This window comes from Tripterygium wilfordii, chromosome 2, assembly GCF_013401445.1.
Source record: "Tripterygium wilfordii isolate XIE 37 chromosome 2, ASM1340144v1, whole genome shotgun sequence".
Taxonomy (NCBI): Eukaryota; Viridiplantae; Streptophyta; class Magnoliopsida; order Celastrales; family Celastraceae; genus Tripterygium; species Tripterygium wilfordii.
In genome coordinates this window covers 1,517,749-1,540,218 of record NC_052233.1, presented here as the reverse complement: position 1 = coordinate 1,540,218, position 22,470 = coordinate 1,517,749, and the positions used below count along the sequence as shown (strand labels likewise).

The following is a 22,470-nucleotide window of genomic DNA, read 5'->3' as shown; positions in this document are numbered from 1 at the left end:
TGATGTAATTACAGCGTGATGGTGATATTCAAACCCGTTGATCCACAAGCGAATACCAGGTCAAGCCACTCAATTTCGTTGATCCAATGAATACCGAAATCAAGCCCTCAATTCTCGTTGAATTCTATGAATGCCCAAGAATTGAAAAGAAAACTTGTATATCAAATCTTATTAATTCATTCAAAAACTGTCCCTGCCTTCTGAAGGCTACATGCATAAATACTCGAACTTATCAGGTTTAAACAACCTTTTTGGAAACAATATAATAATGAGCTAGTGATGGCCAACAATAAAGGAGTAATAAAATGCTAAATTAACGGAAAAGACGTAATGTAAATATTCTTGATTCCATGATTGCAGTAATAGCCTTGTAGTCTGCTGAATTGATGGAATAGCTGATCCCATCCTTAATTCATACGCCTGTCGTATCTCTCCATGAATGCGTGGGCCATGTGGACTGCATCATCCTCCCCTGGTGAGACAAAATTCGACCCCAAATTGGAACTGTGTTCTCCCTCAGATGAATCATCTTGAACTGGCCATAAGTGCTTGACATTGAAGACATCCGAAGTGCGAAGGTGGCTGGGTAACTTGAGGCGATAGGCATTAGAGTTTATCTTCTCAAGGACTTCAAGGGGGCCAACTTTGCGTGCTGATAATTTGTTATACTCGCCTGGTGAAAAGCGGTCCTTTGTTAAGACTGCCCACACGAAATCTCCAACTTCATAAGTCACCGAACGTCGTTTTCGGTCAGCCATTTGCTTATACTTTGTCGTGGACTCAAGCAGCCGTTGTTGTGTACTATGATGCAACTGTTGTAACTCAGCAATAAAATCTTCAGCGCGGCCATGTGGACGCTTCTGATCTGGGACAGCAGCTAAGTCCATTGGAGCTCGGGGAACCATGCCATAGACAATGTAGAAGGGGCTATATCCAGTGCTGCGATTAACGGAGTGGTTATAGGCAAATTCAGCTTGACTCAACTTCTGATCCCAAACCTTCAGATTATCACCGACAAGACAACGCAATAAATTTCCTAGCGAACGATTGACCACTTCCGTCTGCCCATCCGTTTGGGGATGGTAGGCACTACTAAAATTCAAATCAGTATTGGCGAGGCGCCAAGTGCTGCGCCAAAAGTGACTCAAGAAGCGCGTATCCCTGTCAGACACAATTGAAAGGGGTAACCCATGCAAACGGTATATTTCGCAAAAAAATATACTTGCGACGCTGCTCGCATCAGTGGTCTTCTTACAAGGGAGGAAGTGTGCCATTTTGGAGAAACGATCAACAACAACAAATATGGCATCATATCCTCGTTGGGTTCGAGGTAAGCCTAACACGAAATCCATACTTACGTCGGTCCATGGTTGTGAGGGAATTGGGAGGGGCATGTATAGGCCAGCATTAGTAGCCGTACCCTTTGAAACTTGGCAGACATGGCATCCCTCCACAAAGCGGTTAATCTCGCGTCGCATACTAGGCCAATAGTAGGAGGCGGCAACAAGTTGATATGTCTTATCGCGACCCACGTGGCCTTCTCGATGAGCTTCACGAATAATGAGTTCGCGAAGACTGGATGCCGGTATACAGAGTTGAGCGCCCTTGAATAAAAATCCATCTTGCAAATAAAATGCCGAAGGTTCATGGGCTGCTACTTGAAGGAGGATTGGTGCAAAAAATGGATCCGTGCTAAGCAAATCCTTGATGGAGTCAAACCCCACTACTTTGTTTCGCATTAACGATAATAAACTATGTCGGCGACTTAATGCATCCGCAACACGGTTTTGCACTCCGGACTTATGCTTGACGACAAAGGTAAACTGTTGCAAGTAGTTGGCCCAAGCAGCATGGCGAGAGGATAATTTAGACTGGCTATTTATGTGCTTCAATGCCTCATGATCAGAATAAAGTACAAATTCATTATGAACTAAGTAACAGTACCAGTGTTGCAATGCGCGGACTATAGCGTAAAACTCAGTATCATATACACTATAGTCGAGCTTGGCTCCCCGTAATTTTTCACTGAAGAAGGCCACGGCTCTATTGTCTTGACTCAATACGGCACCAATGCCAACCTTCGAGGCATCACAATGCAACTCAAATGGCTTCGCGAAGTCTGGAAGCACAAGAACTGGAGCACTAGTTAAAGCTTGCTTGATCTCCTGAAATGCAATTGTAGCTTTTGGAGTCCATGCGAATTTACCACCCTTGATGCAATCCGTGATTGGTGCCACCAGTGTACTAAACCCAGCAATAAAGCGGCGATAAAAGGAAGCGAGCCCATGGAAACTACACACGTCAAAGAGTGTCTTAGGCGTCGGCCAATTGCGAATGGCCTCTACCTTGGACTCATCCACTGCAATTCCCTCCGCTGAAATATTGTATCCCAAAAACAAAACTCGGGGAACCATGAAAGCACACTTATTAGCTGCAGCATATAACTTTTCTTTGCGCAAAACAGTTAGGATTTCACAGAGGTGTTGAACATGTAAGGTGGGGTTAGCACTATAAACCAAGATGTCATCAAAATAAACCACAACTGATTTACCGATGTATGGCCGTAGAATCTGATTCATAAAGCGCATGAACGTGCTTGGCGCATTGGAAAGCCCAAAAGGCATGACTAACCATTCATATAGTCCCTCGCGGGTTTTGAAGGCCGTCTTCCACTCATCTCCCGGGCGAATACGGATTTGGTGATATCCACTCTTCAGATCAAGTTTGCTAAACAAAACAGCACCACTCAATTGATCTAATAGGTCATTAAGTCGAGGAATAGGAAATCGATACCTGACCGTGATTTTGTTGATGGCTCTGCTGTCCACACACATTCTCCATGTTCCATCTTTTTTTGGAGTGAGTAGTGCTGGTACAGAACAAGGACTAAGACTCTCTTTGATATGTCCTTTCTCCAATAGCTCTTCCACTTGGCGCCTTAACTCCTGATGCTCCGTTGGACTCATCCGATAGTGAGGTCGATTTGGTAAAGATGCCCCTGGCATAAGGTCAATATGATGTTGAACACTCCTTAGTGGGGGCAGAGTATCAGGTAGAATGTCAGGAAACACATCATGGAACTCGGCTAATAATTCTTGTACTAGGTCAGGTAGGTCTTGTGTAGTGTGGACCACTTCTTTTGCAATTAGCATGTAGAGCACATTGTTTTCGTGAAACTCACTTTCGAATTGGGCCATAGATAGTAAGTTAGGCCCTTCCATGGTTGTGGGTGCCGCTGGTGGGGCATCTTCATTATTGGGAATTAACACAATCTTCGTAGCTTCAAACATAAAAGAATAAGTATTCCTCCTCCCATCATGTAGAACACAACGATCGAACTGCCACGGTCTACCAAGGAGTAAGTGGCACGCATCCATAATGATGACATCACACCACACTCTGTCCCGATATTTTGTGCCAACAGAAAATGAGACGTGGCATCGCTTCGTAACGGTGACTTCACTCCCTTTCTTCAACCAAGTGAGTTTGTATGGCTTCAGGTGTTCCTCCACTTGTAGATTTAGCTTTTGTACTGCCACCTCTGAGATGACATTTTCGCAGCTGCCGGAGTCAATGATAAAGCTGCAAACCTTGCCTCCAATGGTGCATGTGGATTGGAAAACATTGTTGCGTAACCACTCAGTTCCTGCCGAAGCACGGGGTGTGTAGCACGCCCGTTTAATAACCAACAATGGTCCCTGATCTCCTTGACTATCTCCTCAACTAGGCCGTTGTAATCCTCTGGGTCGGGATCATACCGTGGTTCTTGGGATTCCAAAAACTCCTCCAACTCCACAAGCAATCCTTTTCCAGTTCGTTTTGGGCAGTCCGCTATGCGATGACCCACTTCTCCGCACTTGAAACACCTCCAACTCCACAAGCAATCCTTTTCCAGTTCGTTTTGGGCAGTCCGCTATGCGATGACCCACTTCTCATACTACCAGTACGTCCGGTAAGGGATTGAGGTTGTGGACCAATAGGAATTGGCGTTGTTCCCCCAGGATGAGGGGTCGGCGTGGTTGTGAAGCCACTACTACTGCCTGCTCCCCAAGCACTTCTCGTGCCCTTACGACTCAACTGTTTCTCCAATTGTTTGGCTCGTTGAAAAGCTTCGGAGACTGTATATAGATCAAACAAATTAACCACATCCTGGAATTGAATAGGCAATCCACCAATGTAACGAGAGACCAATTGTTCTTCCGTTTCGGCAAGATCATTACGAGCCACCAACTGATAGAATTCTTTGGTATAGTCATCCACTGAGCGAGACCCCATTGTTAGATTTTGCAACTATTGATAAAGGGTCCGGGTATAATTGTGCGGTAAGAAAGTGCCACGCATATATTTCTTTAGCTTTTCCCACGATACGATTTTGCCCTTGCCCTGCCGCTTCCTACTCAATTTGAGCTGCCACCACCAAGCAGAGGCACGGCCCCGAAATCGAGTTCCTATCAATGCCACCTTTTTATCTTCTGGAACCTCCTTAAAGTGCAGGACTTCCTCCACCGCATTGATCCAATCCAAGAATTCCTCTGCCTGCAAACCTCCATCAAATTCAGGGATATCAATCTTCAACCCACTCTCCCACCTTCGTGATTCATATTGATTGACAGGACGATGGTCTCGAGGTTGGGGTGGAACAAGCGGATTGTGCCAGTCACCATCTTCCTCTGACGCTCCGTCGTCAGATGATGGTACATCATCACCTCGTGGTGCTAGCTGCCGCGGACCTTCATTTTGTTGAACCAGCACGGCTGCCAGCTGCCTTGACAACTCCTCGATCTGTTGTTGCATCCGAGCAATGTCATCACGGTGGTAGATATCCGCCACAGGTACCTCAGCTCCAGCACGTCTCCTAGGTGCCATCAGCAAGAACCGCTCCTAAAGCTTCGATACCAACGGATGTAATTACAGCGTGATGGTGATATTCAAACCCGTTGATCCGCAAGCGAATACCAGGTCAAGCCACTCAATTTCATTGATCCAATGAATACCGAAATCAAGCCCTCAATTCTCGTTGAATTCTATGAATGCCCAAGAATTGAAAAGAAAACTTGTATATCAAATCTTATTAATTCATTCAAAAACTGTCTCTGCCTTCTGAAGGCTACATGCATAAATACTCGAACTTATCAGGTTTAAACAACCTTTTTGGAAACAATATAATAATGAGCTAGTGCTGGCCAACAACAAAGGAGTGCTAGTAGTGGCCAACAATAAAGGAGTGCTAGTAGTGGTCAACAATAAAGGAGTAATAAAATGCTAAATTAACGGAAAAGACGTAATGTAAATATTCTTGATTCCATGATTGCAGTAATAGCCTTGCAGTCTGCTGAATTGACGGAATAGCTGATCCCATCCTTAATTCATACGCCTGTCGTATCTCTCCATGAATGCGTGGCCATGTGGACTGCATCAGTTTGACAAGGTATGAATGTCAATATCTATATTGATGTAATGGTAACTCCTAGGTGGTTGGTCGGCCCAGGAATCATTCAATCGCCTTTGTTTGAACGTTTATATCTAGGACAAGTAGCTCCTGTTGTTCTATTGCTTTTTATTCTTGAGTTATGTGTTGCTTTACTCTAATAACCTTCTGGGATGGATATTCTTTTGTAGAGAAAATTGTCCTGCCCAGGATTGCAAGTTGAGGTTGTGACAGGAGATCACAATGATTATGTTCCACCGCAGCCAACTGCTCAAACAATGCTCAACAAGCTCTGTTATAAGTCAATCCCCAGTTGACGGTGTTTCAGCTGCTCCAGACCATAGTAGAAGACTCAGGAATGTGTGATAAAGATGATGTGTTTTCAGATAATGAGGTAGGAAATTAAAGTGGTTCTTCAAAAAGTCGGAAAGCTGAAGCAGCGTCTGCAGGAGGTGTTTCCAGAACCAAGCATGGATCTGAAACTAAATCCAATTCATATCAAATCGCAGGTTTAACACCTTCAACCGGGCAAGTTTCTCTAGCAGAAGCGACGGGCTCCAAACAGCTACATGCTGCTAATGACCAGAAAAGCAATATCTGGCGTTAAGGCACCCTACTCAGCAAGTGAATTCAAGGCAATGACTGCTGATGCCTCTGTCCTTACATTCAGAGATGAGGAAGAATAAGAAAGTGAATGAACTGCCATTGAAGTCTCTGTACATTGCTTAGCTTCGGCTCTTGATATTTCTATTAGTTGATATTTATGTTAGTTTGTAGCTGTTATGAAATCAGTTAGTATGTCTGTTAACCAAGACAGCTGTCGTTAGCTAATTGGTTACCGATGTTGTTATATAGTGATCAGTGATGTTTGAGGCAGTTATAAAATGAATCATTGAGTTTTCTTCTCCATTGTTCTTCTTCATTGTGTTTTCTGTTTGTTCATCACCATTAATCTTCCTTGCTAAGGTTTTAAGTTTGAAAGGGGTTATCATTTGGTATTAGAGGTAACTCTTGATTCTGAATCCTACCTATGGTTCCCTACCTTGCATGACTAGTCACAATACGAGATCTGTCCATATGGAGAATATGTCTACCACTGAGAGTCAATGAACTGGGTAGGCGCATGAAACTCCTTGTACAAATATCAATTATGATAAGAGATTCTAGTAGGAATGACAATGAATCGGGTACCCTTCCAATTAGGGAATAGTAAAACCGTTTCCATTTAGTATCTTAGTAGTATACATTTATATAGGTGATTCTGTGATTTATAATATTATTACTATCATTAACTTTAATAATAAATGGTTGGGGTACCCTAACCCTAAACCATGACGGGTTTGAAAATCAAAATCAAAACTGTTTTCAAACACTATAGAATCGCATTTCAAATTTTAAACGGATCGGATACCCTACGAATAATGCTCGAGTCGGTTTGTTTTGCCATCCTTAGATCCTAACAGTTGATATCTCAGTTATCCTCCCAGTTGATGAGTTGTGGAACCCACAAATTAACTTATATCTTGATATCTTGTGCATCCAACTCAATAGTCGGGATAACTAGGACACCAAATGCTGAAAATTTTATCATTTTTTCTTCAACTTGTAATATGCACTTGTGATATTAAAATCCATTCATCTCATTTGTAATGTTAGAACAACCAGCAAGTTGGAATTGAGAGGATAATAATAATCATAATAATAATGGCATGAAATTGTGATTTATGTAATAAGTCAAACAATTTGAATTATTTTCTTATTTTTTAGTTTTCTTAATGTTTGACTTGACTATCACTAGCCGTTGAGCTGGTCAGTCATTTTACGCAGGCGCGTGGTTGGTAGTTATGATAAAGCGTGTGGTGCTCGTGGAATGTTCAACGCCATTACTTTGCACCTTCCAAGACAAAAGAAAAACCGAAAACAGAGAATGGAAAACCAGGAAAACGCAAGAGCAGCCTTCTGTTGACGTTGAAAAAGACAAATTGCTTTTCATTTCCTATTCTGATTTGTAGTTATCCTGTGGATTATCTCATTATATTAAGAAGGGGGAGAAGAGAACAGCCACTTTTGTAGGTCAAATTGTGTGGCGATTTTCTCTCTGATCAGATTGTCTACTCGTCTTCTTCCATGTCGGTTTTTGGGATCCAAAGCCAGCTCCTTGAAGTTACCGGTACGTCTATTTGAGTGATTCTTCCTCCTTTTCTTTTCTTTTATCCTTTTTCCAGAGTTAAATTACATTGTTTTTTCTTTCTTTTTTTGTTTTTTGTTGTTGAGCAGTTGTTGGGTGCAACAAGTTGAAAGATACAGAATGGATTTCAAGGCAAGATCCATACGTTTGCGTCGAGTACGGCAGCAACAAGTCCCGTACAAGAACCTGCACAGGTACTCAGAATAGTTTATATCAAAACGGCCTTTTCTTTTACTTAAAGGGTTTGGATCTGAATTTTGAAAGGAAAACGACTTTTATGTACTTTAATCTTCAGTATGTTTCGCATCCTTAATGATGGTTCTTATTTGATTTGATTTGATTGTAATCACAGATGGTGGTAAAAATCCCACATTCCAGGAGAAATTTGTCTTCTCGCTGATTGAAGGGCTCAGAGAGCTGAATATTGTGGTTTGGAACAGCAACACCGTGAATCGTGATGCTTTCATAGGCAGTGGAAAGTAATAATCTTCCCCATTCGTTTATTGGATTATGATCTTCTGGAAAAATGGGTTCTTTTCTAATTTGTAGTTGTCTGTTCTTTGTGTTCTTGCTGCTGTTTTTAGGGTTCAATTGCAGAAGGTACTTTCACAGGGCTATGATGACAGTCCTTGGCCAATTCAGTCTAAAACTGGCAGGTAAACTTGGCTGGCAGATAATTTCTTTATGAGGTTGCTCTGAATTAGAATGGCTTCAACTGTCTAGGTGCTTACATGTTTTTTTTTTTTTCGAACTTCGATTACTGATTTGCTTCCATCATGGAAACTGAGAACCCTTTCGTTATCATTCAGAGCATTGAGCCAATTCATTGAACTTCGAAGTTTTTTGGACTAAGACTACTTTTGTTGTATACTTTTGGTTGCCTGGGCTTCTTCTTCAATAATAGTATCTTTACTTATCCAAAAAAAGAAGTTACTAGGACTTTAGATATGATCATTTTCTAATACATGTAGATACTTCTTTTATCAATTTTTGTGAAGTAAAGGCGGCATATAATTTATTTTCATGACTGATGTATTGTCCTGTCAGTCTCACCTAAAAACAACAATCTTATGATTGGTGACATCTGATCATTTTCTTATCTTTCTCCTGCATGTTTAAATTCTCTTCAGAGGGTATGTTGGGTTTAGCGTTCACCGTTTTTATAGTTGTTAATTGAGTCATGGAAAGAGTGTTGATTTTTTTGTCATCCCAAACTTAGTCGTAGTTGTTAACCAGTTTTTGATTTTGCATGCCAACTCTTCTTGAGATTTAGGTATGTAATGCATGAGCATGTGGGCTTGATGGTACCCTGGAGTGCGATTTGGTTACGTTACCTATTTAAGTTTTGTGGCTCTTTGACCGTAACGAGACATATTGAGAGCATTGCGGCACACTTCTGTGAACAGCAACGATGGAGTGCATTTATTAACTCCTCTTGTGTGTTGGGCTCTGCTTTTGCAATGTCAACCAACTGTTAGTTTATACTTGAAAACTGGTAGACATTCTTGACTTCAAGACTTAAACAGAGGATAATTGCTTCATCCAAAATTGTTTTTCCTTGTTTGGCCCTTTCCCATGCAGTTTGACCCGTGTAAGAAATGGGCGAGTGGTTGAGTCGGTGTTGCATGCCTTTTCTGCAGTGTTTGTGGCAATATACTTCTTTTTTGTTTTTGCCTGAAGTGCTTTACCTCCATTGCAGATACTCTGGAGAAGTACGACTAATATTGCATTATTCAAATGCCAATGTAAGCTTTGCTGTGCCTTAGCAGTATTTTTGGATGTCTTTACTAGCTTCATTTTGTAATCTCTTTATAATCAAATGAAAGCTTAGGAACTGTGTTTGTTGTTCTTGTAGAAACCAGCAACAAGCTATGCTCCTGCAGCGCCACCATACGCAGCTCCTCTTCACCAAGCCCCTTTGTACTCTATGCCGCCACCAGCAGCCACAAGTGCTTATCCACCTGCAGCTACTGCATATCCTGGTCCATCTCCTTATTCTGCATACCCACCAAATTCGGCATATACACAATCCGCATATCCACCTCCTCCCCAAGCTGCATATCCTCCCCCAGCATACCCTCCAGCTTCTGCATATCCTCCTCATGCCTATCCACCACCTCCACAAGCCTCGCCATATCATCCTCCAGGTAATTTTCTGAGTATCGTACTCTTCTTGCTGCTAAATGCTCTAATATTTTAGTCTCAAAATGTTGAAATTCTGCTGTGTCAAACAGGTCCTTTTCCTGGACAACATTTTCCGCCACCGTACTGAGGGAGAATCCAGTATGCATAACTGAAGAAGCAAACATCTCAAATCCACCGTAGTTCGCATGTAAAGTTATTTGAGTTTATTGATTATGATTTTGTCATTTGTATTGTATTTATCTGTTTTTCTTGTCTTTAATAAAATAACATTTTGAAGTTAGGTATAAAGAGTTTGTATCTAATGCTCCGTTGGGCAACCATATGCACCAAATCCCACATCGTAAACTCCAAATATATTCAGACATAAGTGCAATATAAAATGGGCCGTAATGCCCAGTTGAAACATACTTACCTGGACGGGGTCAATGGGTGATCAAGAAGTCTCATGGCCTAGGTCAGTGACCTCCATTGCACTTAGGAGGGGTGCTGCCCTAAGGTCTCCCCACTGAGGGAGAGCCTACGTCATAATTTGTGGCAGTGGGGGCCTGCGTCCGCGCGGCCCCTATCTATTCTAGTCTTACAATATTTCTAGCGTTACTGTTTCGTGGGCTTATCATGTTACAGTTTCGTATGTCTTTGTAAACCTTAAAAAAGTATCTGTTTGATCCTTATAAGTTATATCATGTATGAGGTGTTTTATGAGTTGTATTTTCATATTAATTCATATCACTAATCCTAGGTTTTTTGAATTGGGTGCTATGTTATCCAACTTTGTTTGATGTAAAACTCTATAAATTATCCTCTGCACAGTAATGGATTCTTGCATCTGAGCTTCTTAGTTCTTATATCCCTCCTTGGCCCTAGCTATAGCTAGAAAGGGTGTCCACGGTCGATATCAATCCCTTTTTTTTCTTGGTTTTTGACATAAAAATAACCAATTAATCGATCCGTTTTTTCTTGGTTTTTGACATAAAAATAACCAATTAATCGATCGGATCGATTTTTCAATCGATCTTCACTAACATATCTTTGATAATAATCGACCAATTGGTTCAGTCGGTCGATCAATTCGGTCCAAGCGATTAATTTGGACAACCCTAGGAAGAACAGTACTGGTCCATATTTCTTCCTAAACAAAAACCCCTGAATGTATTCATGGTAAATGATTGATGGTTCTTTCCAAACAGAAGTTAGGAGTCTTAGGACTTGGGTGCATACTTATACATGGAGGTCATAAATTGGCATCCACATGAGATTTAAAAGGAAATGTGCAGTTGGACCATATCAGCAGGTACGAGCTTACAAATGTTTAAATTGATCACTTGGTTAACCAACATCATCATCATCATCCACCTCGCATATGGGCACCTAGCTCACCAAATTGATCATCAGCCTCAACAGTGTCCTCGGATAGTCGAACTGCATCCAACTTCTGTTTCAGGATTTCTATGGCATTAAGTAGCAACTGGGAAGCTTTGATAGCACCAGTAGATTCCACCGTGAAAATAAAACTGTCTTCTCTAGCGTTGATCTCAATAAGCCCTGGTTTACCCATAGATTCTGCTTTCTTGAGCACTTCATCGTCATAAGTATATGCCTCCGGATCAACCACTACAACCTGAAAGTAATATGAACGCAGATAAGCCATTGCCTAAGAATTAATAGTTAGGCCATATCGACTTGGCAAAGCATCACATATGAAAACTAAATAAGAAAATCAAGAAATCTAGGAGAACTTGGCCAAAGACTACTACTAATTGAACCCATTTATGTACTACACTGGATCATTTTAAATAAAACATTCCAACTTAGCAACTGATTCCTCATTGCAGCATAAGCCCACTAATTGAACAATCTCATTGGCTTATAATAATTCTCATCGAATTAATGGGAAACCTCTTTGAAATCAAACCTTAACCACAAATTTAAGAACTCGAAAACAAAGATAAATAACAGTAAGGAAAAATGGATCATTGTGGCAAAATTTTGGCAGCCAGCTATCCCATTGTTTTTCTCGAAAGTAATTAATATTTAACAAAAAAGGTAACATGGGGTTGGCGTCCGTATTCAAAAGAAAACATGTGAATGGATGTACATGGAAGACAGTTGAAAGCATTAAAAAACACAAAAAGGCAAAAACACAGTCTAAAAAGGCAAAAACACAGTCAAAAAGGCAAAAACACATAATAATCTAATTCACATACCAAAAAGGCAAAAACACAGTCTGCCACTAGATATCGACCAACAAATGGAGGATTAAGACTTGCCCTACTGGCAAGCTCCCCACCCCCCATAACCAAGAGGTCATGAGCTCAATACCACTCCCTCCCTCCCTTGATAGCTAATATCAAGCAGAATAAGTACTGCTTCATTATCATAATGGACTTAAAGAAAACTATCATTTGTGGAACAATGAATTTTCTCAAGCCTCCATTCTTCCTTGCAATGGTTAAGTATAAAAAAATAATTATACGATACCAACGCGGCCAACCTGTTGATTAGAATCCATGCCCAATACTTTGGTTGGACTGCTTTCAACTAAGGCCACTTTCTCCTCAAGTGTCAAGGTTTGCATCATCTCTTCGTTGATATGAATCTCTGGTTCATACATGAAGGTGACTGTTGCCGCAGGAGACCATTTTGCGTGGTCTTTACCAATCCCTTTCCTTGCTATTGCACGTAGCCTAAGTTCTTGTCCACGGCGTAACTTGACAATGATAATTCCCCTAGAGACGAGAATAAAAAATTATAAGAGCCAACACCCAACAAAATTAATTGCTTGAACGATTACGTTCAAAAACACACACATGTTATTGTTCTACCCAGGATTTAAGAGATGAGAGAAGCGACAAAATTGTAACACCATCTTGAAAAAGAAAAAAAAGGGGAATTCAAGAAAGTACTTGCTCATCAAGGGTCATCTGTTTTAATCAAAGAAACAGTCATGCAAGCAGACAATTTAGTTTCCTTTCCCATTTCTTACCAGTTATATCATGATATTAAATAGAAGAGCAAACATGCCATCTTATGTAAGGACTTATTTGAACCCAGGAAAAAGTTAAATGCAAGTTTGATGCATAATGCATCTCTAATGGTTCCAGTAAAATCTTAACACAAAAGATATAGATGTACTTCCAAAAACCAGAACAGACAAACTTATAAAACTAGGTAATTTCCCTTCTACGAAAAGCTTTAAGAAATGTCTTTCATTTTTTCTTGAAATATATACAACATAATAACCTGAAAGCCCAACAATTGTTTAAAGTTATAAAAGAGAACCATCTAATGATGAATTGGGAAAAAATATACTTCATGTAAAATTAAACATGAGCCCCAAAAGTAAACAGCAATAACTTGTAAATGTGATATTAGAAACAAGAAAAACGAAGGATGTACTTTTAAAGTTCAAGAGGAAGAAAAACTATAACTATAATACCCACCACGGCTCCACAACAATCTTCTCTCCTAAATTAAGTGGAACCATTATCTGAAGCTACCTGGAATTAAACAACATTAATATTTTTTTTCTCCACTAAGTTTTATCATGCTTCACTGGAACAATTAATTAATTATAAAGAAACATCAATTATATCACAGAAAACCCTCTGAGCATGCCACAAACAGTCAATAACTTACAACAGTAACAATGGTGAGTCAAAGTTCCTAGAGACTGCTGCATGCCTGCATTTACCTCTATTACAAATGAACTAAAAAAATTTTCAATATGCAATCAGCATGAAGAAGAGAACGGCCACACAACCCTGCCATGGTCCACAAGAGAAATATGACCCACAATAACACCCTAATATCAGATTAAAATTTCTCCCAAAACCCAACGAAAGTGTACGCATGACCTTCCATATCCCGAGCAAATCCCCCTGACACTGCAATCTCAATCAAAATGTAGAGCCTTTTTATCACTACTTCCTAACTCACGAGCAGAAATAAATACCAACCCAAATCCATAAATAAGGTTAAAAGAACGAATGTTTACCTCTGCTCAGAAGACTCGTAGCCAGCCAAATCGGAGAAATCGACAGGTACAGCCGAGTGATCTGAGCTGTATAAATCTTTGCTCGTAACATCGAGGGTTTGGTCAGAGTGACACTTGGCGCGGAGATGGAACTCGACAGAGCAGAACTCACATTGACCGTCGCCGTCGCAGGCGTCACAGTCACGGGAGAAGCGCATGCTCATGGCACGATCACTGGTAAGAGGAATTAGCCCCAAACGATGGGCAATGAACTCATCGTTAAGGACGGAGGAGTTGACTTCGATCTCGACCAGGTCGATGGCTATCGTCGGCACCTCAGCTATCATCACGCGACGCAGCGCGTTTGCTATTGACGCGTCAGTATCTCGCAGTTCAAACTTCAGGTAGTCGTCCTTCATCTCCCGGATCTTCACCCTGGGAAACCTCTGGTACGACACTCCCCCATCCATTGTCGTTCCCTTCTCGAGACCAGAGAATGCGAACGAAAGGGAGGTTTTGCGATGTTTTATGGCCTTCAGGTTCTATAGACACTGAAAATAATCAGAACTCAGAAGTGGACGGAGTGAAAGAGACAAAACTCAAAAGGCCGGTTCTTAAATGGGTCGATATAGGGGAAGGCCCACTGATTTGGCCCATTATTAATTTGCACTCTATTTAATTTTTAGGTGTGTTTCTTTTGTGTCAAAGGGAAAGGTAATGTTTGCTAGGAAAAATTGTTTCCAACACAAGTAATAGGTATTATTTTTGGGTTTAGGGCATAAGTCCAAATTATTATTGTTTTGTTTTGTCAATAATGGTGTTTGGCCTGGTGATAAGGTGTATGCTAATCATGCTCTCTCACAAGGGTTCAATCCTCTCCAGAGTCATGAGCTCACACATGAATTTCCATGAGCTTTTCTGGCATTAGTGGTGGAGCTAAGATCAGTATTCATAGAGCATAATTAATCAGCATGGGAATAGAGGCAGCGATCTTTATTTTTTTTTGGTTATTTATATTGTACAAAGATAATCAATCGTTTTAAGTAATAGAATATTACATCTTTACTTATCACAATTGTTTTTTATGAGTTTTCGTATTCTAAAAAATGCTATATTACAACATCATTAGTAATGACGTCTCGAGATCTATGAATTTTGCCATTGAATTTAGGGCATGAAAGGAGGCACAATTGCGAAGAGAGATTCTAAGGAAAAATAGTCCAAATTCAAAGTGTTTTTATAACTAAAATGATTTGAGTTTTAACAAAATTGGACTTTCTAAAAAAGTCATATTAAAATCAATTTTTTTTGAAAAGAGTTAGTATTATGCCTCCAATAAAATCAATAGTGACATGTGTAGTTTCTGAGTTAGTACGCATGCCTTATGAATTTACCCAATACGCATCTAAAAATGATAGTCGTTACGGGTCCCATCATACACAAAAAACTCCACATGAAGCTAAAGAAGACACGGAATTCAATGTATCAGAACAAAACGTAAGGTAAGAGTGTAGAGCAGACCACATTCATGTTGATGCTCCTAATTAATGTTCATGTTTATCACTTTTGTTCAAGCAAGAAAACCCAAGTGAATGAATTCGCTGAACCCATTAATTCTAACGGAACCTAAACAAGACCACCCGGAATCTTGAGTTTTGATGTACATACACTAGTCAAGATGAAACATATATTAATGTGCAAAACTGGAGATATTCTTAGCACTTTCTTCCTCCTTTGATTCTCCTATTTAATACCAAATGTTGGAAACCCAGCTCTTCAGTTACATGTCTCAAGCCAACATGGCTGTGAATATGGACAACAGTGTTGAGTATGAAGATTTTGACGAGGATGATGCTTTCTATGCTGAGCTTAGAAGGCAGATTTTGCTTTTGACAGAAGACGATGAAAATGAATTCTCGACTAACTTGAATTCAATCTCAATCGCTGCTCGAAAACGGGGCGTGAACGGATCAAGGGCTGCTTTTGGTGTTGCAGCAGAACCAGGAAGTTATTTCAGCTGGAGGGAGGATGAGGCAGCTGATAGTAAGTTGGTCCCAACTTGGCTTGTAAATTTGTGGAGAAATGGGAATGGAACTGGAGTCTTCATTCCTCATGCTGTCAAATATTCCAGAAGTGGACACAGACCAGGTATTTAAATTATGTTCTATTGATATTTTTGAATCATCACATACTGGTTTTCTTACAAAAGGAAAGTCTACTTTCCTGCAATGAGTGATTAAGAGTGTGTTTGGATTGAGGGATTTGGAGGGAAGGGAAAGGAAGGGAAATAGAGTTTCCTTTCAATTCCCTTGTTTGGATAGTTTATTAAAAATTAAGGGGAGAGATTTGAGGGGATTTGGAAGGAAGATTTCATTAAATTTTTGTTAAAATTCATTCTCTCCAAAATGGAGTCATTTGGAGGGAAGAGATTACTAATTAAGTCATTTGTAAGTTAAATATCTATTTTACCCTTGTACATAATATTTTAACATAAAAATAAGGATAAATTAGTAAATTAAACAAATTTTCCTTCCTTCCTTTTTTTATCTATCCAAACATGGGAGAGGGAAAAATAATCCCCCTTCCCCTCCCTTCCCTTCTCTCCCCCTCCCCTCCCTTCTCTTCCCTTCCCCCCAAATCCCTCAATCCAAACACACTCTAAAGGTTTGTCATTAATTTTGCAGGAAGGAGAAACTATGAAGCATAAAAGAATGTACAAACAGGTGTAGAACAAGAAATCATGAATAGACTGTATTATATATATATAAAATCATCTCTTCCAAGGGTCCAAAGATTTGGAGCTGGTTTTATTGTAAACATAAAAAAGCCAATAAGATCAGAGGAGCTGCACATATTATTAACTTATTCAGGCAATCTTCAGCTTATTTTATTTTTCTGTTATGCGTTTTCATCGATACTCTTGTGATCACGCATTGGACTATGAACATTAGCACTATTATCACTAAGTCATAGGACTCGGAATCATTATCATCGTTGTCCATACCTGTTAACAATTAAATGTAGCTATACTCAGTCAAGACATAATCTCCATATTCATAAAAGTCATTCAAACATGGCAAACAAATAAAACATTCAACAGTGTTCCATATCCATGAAAGTTTCAAACCGGAAATAAAATAATCCAAACCACCATAATCCATAAAAATAGTATCAAACAGGAATATTAAAATGAGATCATAAAGATCCTCGTAGTCATTGAACAACCCTGAATAGCCTCCATCTCTAACCCATGCTCGAAGATCCTCCACCATTTTCCTCGTCGTACTTCATCTGTATCCATAACAACTGCCAGTCTTGCCTTCCAATACCTGCAAACATCTCTCGATTTTCTTTCTTTTCAAACAACTTCAGTGCAAACATCGTGAGAGGACCTCCACTGGATGTTTCTGGTATAGCCTCCAACTGCCTGCACACTTCACGTATGCTATGAACATCAGCCACAGGTGCAGCAGGGGTACGACGCTCGACCACACTAACCAAACGGTCAAGTGATTGACACAGGTCCTCACGGATTGCATTAACTGACCTCTTTCTTCTACCACGATCTTCTTGAGCGTTTGGCCTCCTCCTTGAACTACCAACACGGCGTGGAGGGCTTGGAGGACTATGAACATCAGCCACAGGTGCAGCAGGGGTACGACGCTCAACCACACTAACCGAACGGTCAAGTGATTGACACAGGTCCTGACGGATTGCATTAACTGACCTCTTTCTTCTACCACAATCTTCTTGAGCGTTTGGCCTCCTCCTTGAACTACCAACACGGCGTGGAGGGCTTGGAGGACTATGAACATTAGCACTATTATCAGTGGCATCCCAGCGCGCCTTGTCCGCTTGAGTGATTTCTTCAGATAATTGTCTAATTGGTTGACTCATTCTACAACAAATTAAATCATATATAAACCAGCTCTAGCATTGCATAGGAATTACAGTTTCAAACTTTCAAAATTTTATTGATCGCAACAAATCAAGGTTTTTGCAACCCTATTAGTTGAGTGTTCATAGACTTCAAGATAATAAGCACTGCAAAAACATTCACGGATTATTCAATTCTCACATTTCGAAGGTGATATGGCAATGAAGTCCATCTAATTCTTTCCAAACAATATACAAAGAAGTTCAAGCAATACATATAACCGAAAATAACAAACATGTCGTCATAAGTTCCAATCATTAGAGGATAATGCAATATTATCAACTGAAATTCTTCTATCTCAGTACCTAAAAATGGAATTGTAAGAAATACAATCAACTAAAACAAACACTAAAAGTGGCGATGGCTATCTACAGATAAACTAATGTACCATCTTTGAGTCAGTGGAGACCTTTTTCTGGGAAATGAGATGCAATCAAAGGCCAGATTTTTTTAAAAAATAAATTAATTAAAAGGGGGAAAATTCATGCTAGTGTCGCCTTCGATGGCTCTGTGTAGAACTCCGTCAAATAGACGTAATTGTATTTGGCAGCAATTAAGCAAAATGTTAATCCCTGAAAAAACCATCGAAATTCGTATGCACAAACAACAGCAATAGAGGTGTCGGCTGAACTAACACATTTGAATCAGGGGAAGCTTCAAGGAATGATGAAATTATACCTGGATGGACCGAATAATGGGAGCAATTGGAGCTATTTCTCCTATTCTATGGCCTTTAGACGAGGAAGAGCGTCAATCGAGTTCCAGACCTAGATCGGAAAATCAAAAAACACAATAAAAATGTCAATCTCCATGCGGATGAAGAAGTAGATGAACGGATAGTAGAGGAGAGTCGAAAATTTACCTGAATCCACAAGGAGAAGAGCAGTCGCCTGAGATGCACTACGCCAGGGTATGGGTGCGTGAAGGAGGGTGATGGAGTAGCTCTATTCGCTTTAGGGCTGATAAAGCTTCAAGGATAACAAAATCTCGTAAGGGTCCGGTGTCTTCCCTCCGTTTTCGCGGTACCAGGCGAAGTGCTTCGCCTGGTACCGCACCTCGTTGCGGTAAACCTCGAACGTGCCGCTCAACCAAACAGGTAAACGCGGCAGCCTAAACCACGTTGGGGGATGGCTTTTGTGGGCTACAACCCATTGCTGCCTTGCTGGTGTTGGCAGGCTGGTAGTACAAACTTTAACAGGCACAGTCAAGTGCATGCCTGCATGGTTTATCAGGTATCTCAATCAATCACCGACATGTCACTCTGTCATTCAAATCATTAAATTTTGTGAACACCTACATTTATATCAAACAAAAAATAAGATAAATTATTGACATGATTGGGGATCGTTTACTGTCCCGTCGATATTCTAAATCCATTCAAGTATTTAATTGACAATCAAAAAATAAGATAAATTACTGATATAATTGGGGATCGTTTACTGTCCCGTCGATATTCTAAATCCATTCACATATTTAATTGACAAGTGACATTGATCAAAGTCAACTTCAGGTATTTAACGGTTTATAGATGCACGATTTTTGATCCCGTTTTTCACATGAACGAGACCAATAAAAATCTCGCATGATTGACATTCCTAACATTTTTGGGTTTTATAGGTATCCCAATCACGTCACTCTATGATTCAATCGTTAAATTTTGTGAGGATCTATATTTAGGTCAATCAAAAAATAAGATGAATTACTGACATGACTGACATCCTAATATTTTTTTTACAGCACTTTGTTAATACTTAATACTTAATCTATAATTTTCAGGAATTAAAGATATTCTGTATTATTTTACGAAAATAGATATTCATATGGGCCGGTCCAGGTTTATAGCTACTTCTCTAAAACGAGCCCAACCAAGGTTTTACAGAAATTGAGCTTTAACATGTGAAAGCCTCTTGTTGTAAAAGAGCCAGCCCAATTCGCCATAAAAACCTTCCTGCTTCCCTTCCCTAGCGGCCATTGCCTATTAGTACAAAAGGGAAAAGAAAGCTTCGTTCTCGCAACTCGCAAGGTAATCGTCGCCTGAATTTCTCTTCTGTTGCCGTTGGCCATTTTTTTTTTGCTTCTCAATTCGGAACATCTGTTTGATTGTTATTGGGCATCGTTTTCAGGGCATTTGGTATCCTGGTTTCTGGGAGACGGGAGCAAAATTAAACGAGGTCGCTATGGTCTTCACAAAGAGGTAATTCTCTATGTAAGAATGTCTAAGCCTGGTATGCTGGCGTTTGTTTCATCGAGTTGCTTGGTCCTCTAGAAAAGTTGAAATTAGGATTTTTGGTTTTTGTCTATTTATGGGTTGCTGAGTTATTTGAGATTTTCACTTACTTCGATAGTGTTCTTCTTTCAAAGGGATGGGGAGGAAACTTGACTTGATATAATGGACCAGATAATATTAAATCTTTTCAGAAAGTGAATAGCAATTAGATGAGCTGCAGATAGATTGTGCAGATTCCTATAGTTTTTTAATAATTTGTGTGTTGCAACTAGTGACTTGATTGCACACCATCTATTCTTCTTTTGTTTTGGTTTCGTGTCTGGAATTAGGGTAATAAATCAATGACTAATGATATTTGGATATTTATAACGGAAAGTTTTCGAATCAAGTAATTCAATCTGTTGTTTAGAAGCTAACCACACCTACCTCCACATAGCCACCAATTTGGCACTGCCAGCTTGTGGTGGAAATTTGGGAACTATCATTCTAGAGCTACCAAACGTGGCTAATTCAGAACCCGACATAAATAAAGCTTCTATAATTTCCCTCGTTAGATGTTTCTGTATATTAGAGTAAAGCTATTTCCATGAACCATTTTATTTCACTATTAAAATACTCGAGCATGAGCAGTTTGAGCATAAAGTGATACTATGTATTCTTGTCTGAAGTCTTGTGGTTCCTTCATGCTTTAGTTAAATATTTCATTCTGGCTGATTGGATTTTGACCACTCTTTCAATTCCGTTTTTTCTTGTTGTGCAGATCGGGTTTGTCTACAAAAGAGAAACGCATACTTGAAAAGACCCGTCAATTCAAAACCAGTAAGTTTGAGTTGTGGTTATAAACATAAGTTGACTTCTATTCCCATCAATTGTATACTTTCTCTTGTTTTGTTACATAGGTGGTCTTTGTTGTAATATGCACGCTTTCTAACGATTTAATTTGCATATTGCTTTCACTTATTGACGTCAATATTCGCTTCTGTGTTTATTTAGAGATCAAAGACACCTCTGCAGCTTTGAATGTCAAAACAGCTATTAGTAAGGTCAGACTTTATTTTGTACCTTTTCTCTTTGTTTTACATGTCAATTTTTTCTGAATTTTGATATTCTTTTTTTTCTAGTTGAACTGACGTTGAAGTTTCTTTGAGCCGTGTTTTTAAGAGAACTTAGAAGGATTCATTATAGACTTGGAATGTGATCCTTCAAAATCTTTGGATATGAGCAATGCAATATTGTGGTTCTGTCGGTAGGCATTCATATTTGATACTCTTCAAATATGTATAGATATAGCTGTCACTACTGGATTGGTAGGGAATTGTCCTAGAGGTCGAGCATTATATGTTGTTTTTCTGAATGATAAAGATTAGTGTTATAAACATCTTTTCGTTACAAAGGGTGTTTAACGAGCTATCCTTAATAAAGCCAGAAGTGGATCCTCCCCCTTAAATGCTCTATAGTTTCTTTATTTTCAAATTAACCAACAAACTAGTAATAGAAATGAATCAACTATCTATCTTTAGTATATCCTTAATAAAGCCTGAAGTGGATCCTCCCCCTTAAGCTCTTCTTTTAATGTAAAAGAATAATGCAACTAAAGCTTGGTCTCAACTGCTCTTGAGAGCAAGCTTATCAGTATTGAGATGTCAAACTAACTCTTGTATAGTGTGGACAACCACTAATCTAGCGTAGGCTCTTTTTTTGTGAATACTTGATTTGTGAAGTAAATTCATATATTTGCTTAAAATAGGTTTTTTTCCCCTCCATCTGTTTTTCCCTTCCCTTTTTCTTTAGTGGCATAAATTCTGAAATGTTGCTGGTTGAAAATTCTTTCAGAAGAAGGTTCGAAGTCGACAGAAGAAATTGAAAGCATATGATCTCTCCAACCTTTCGGAGTTTCTTCCCGAGTTGAAGACAGTCCAGTTGAACACAGCGGAGCTATCAAATTCTAAGCTGAACTGCAAATCTAGGCAGAAACTGATGTAAGTTGTTAAGTTTTATGATTTTAAAGTTCTTATGTTCTTATAAAGATTAAATGTTTGCGGTGCTGTTAGTTGCTGGCAAAATTATTTACCTGACGATGAATCTAATGTTTTCAGATTAAAGGAAGGGAAACAACTGTGTGCTGTTCTTAACCATCCTGTATTCCAGTCGGACCCACTGGCTGCCATTCATCAGCATTTACAGATGACTCAACCTGTTGAGAAACCTGATAGAAAGATGAACAAAAATAAAAAGAAGGAAATGAAGAAAAAGTCCAAGGCTTCAACTGAATCTCAGTCTATGGATATGTGACATTTATGAGATATGAGCTTGTATTTGTTTACTTTGGAGAGCTTGATTGCTCATCACTAGAACATATGATGATTATTGTCATTGACCAATTTTGAGAATTTTTATAGGAAATTACTTGTGAGTTGTGCCCCATCATCCATGTTTATTTGTGTTTTCTGACGATTCCATGGCTTAGCAATGATTGTTGCAGTTTCATCCAGCTGAACTACCATTTCTGTATCATTCTTCATGAATACTTATTTATTATCATTTCTATTTATCGACAATAAAATGTACTTCC

General features: G+C 39.5%; 5 protein-coding genes and 1 non-coding gene across 6 annotated transcripts; 4 read left to right on the top strand and 2 right to left on the bottom strand.

Annotated features, from left to right (window-relative positions):
- The first annotated feature begins 7,354 nt into the window (after positions 1-7,354).
- On the top strand, positions 7,355-10,063 carry LOC120006889 (elicitor-responsive protein 1-like). Its single transcript, XM_038857011.1, has 7 exons — positions 7,355-7,598; positions 7,706-7,810; positions 7,969-8,095; positions 8,201-8,272; positions 9,316-9,361; positions 9,472-9,763; positions 9,851-10,063. Exons 1-7 carry the CDS (start codon positions 7,556-7,558, stop codon positions 9,886-9,888), a joined length of 723 nt encoding a protein of 240 aa, XP_038712939.1. The 5' UTR covers positions 7,355-7,555; the 3' UTR covers positions 9,889-10,063.
- A 102-nt stretch (positions 10,064-10,165) lies between these two features.
- Positions 10,166-10,327, top strand: LOC119983861. The gene has a single exon (XR_005464766.1). It is a non-coding gene; the product is annotated as a U1 spliceosomal RNA (small nuclear RNA).
- A 649-nt stretch (positions 10,328-10,976) lies between these two features.
- LOC120006482 (DNA-directed RNA polymerases II, IV and V subunit 3-like) lies at positions 10,977-14,294 on the bottom strand. Its single transcript, XM_038856534.1, has 3 exons — positions 13,756-14,294; positions 12,253-12,487; positions 10,977-11,379 (listed from the first exon to the last, which is right to left on the bottom strand). The coding sequence occupies exons 1-3, from the start codon at positions 14,202-14,204 to the stop codon at positions 11,107-11,109; spliced, it is 957 nt and encodes a 318-aa protein (XP_038712462.1). The 5' UTR covers positions 14,205-14,294; the 3' UTR covers positions 10,977-11,106.
- Positions 14,295-15,384: 1,090 nt separating this feature from the next.
- On the top strand, positions 15,385-16,576 carry LOC120006220. Its single transcript, XM_038856179.1, has 2 exons — positions 15,385-15,882; positions 16,419-16,576. The coding sequence occupies exons 1-2, from the start codon at positions 15,492-15,494 to the stop codon at positions 16,439-16,441; spliced, it is 414 nt and encodes a 137-aa protein (XP_038712107.1). The 5' UTR covers positions 15,385-15,491; the 3' UTR covers positions 16,442-16,576.
- Positions 16,577-16,761: 185 nt separating this feature from the next.
- On the bottom strand, positions 16,762-18,855 carry LOC120007829. Its single transcript, XM_038858295.1, has 3 exons — positions 18,534-18,855; positions 18,350-18,438; positions 16,762-17,632 (listed from the first exon to the last, which is right to left on the bottom strand). The coding sequence occupies exon 3, from the start codon at positions 17,629-17,631 to the stop codon at positions 16,978-16,980; it is 654 nt and encodes a 217-aa protein (XP_038714223.1). The 5' UTR covers position 17,632; positions 18,350-18,438; positions 18,534-18,855; the 3' UTR covers positions 16,762-16,977.
- Positions 18,856-19,647: 792 nt separating this feature from the next.
- On the top strand, positions 19,648-22,347 carry LOC120007073. The gene is made up of 6 exons (XM_038857242.1): positions 19,648-19,694; positions 19,795-19,865; positions 20,659-20,717; positions 20,892-20,941; positions 21,732-21,877; positions 21,995-22,347. Exons 2-6 carry the CDS (start codon positions 19,849-19,851, stop codon positions 22,188-22,190), a joined length of 468 nt encoding a protein of 155 aa, XP_038713170.1. The 5' UTR covers positions 19,648-19,694; positions 19,795-19,848; the 3' UTR covers positions 22,191-22,347.
- The last annotated feature ends 123 nt before the right edge of the window (positions 22,348-22,470 follow it).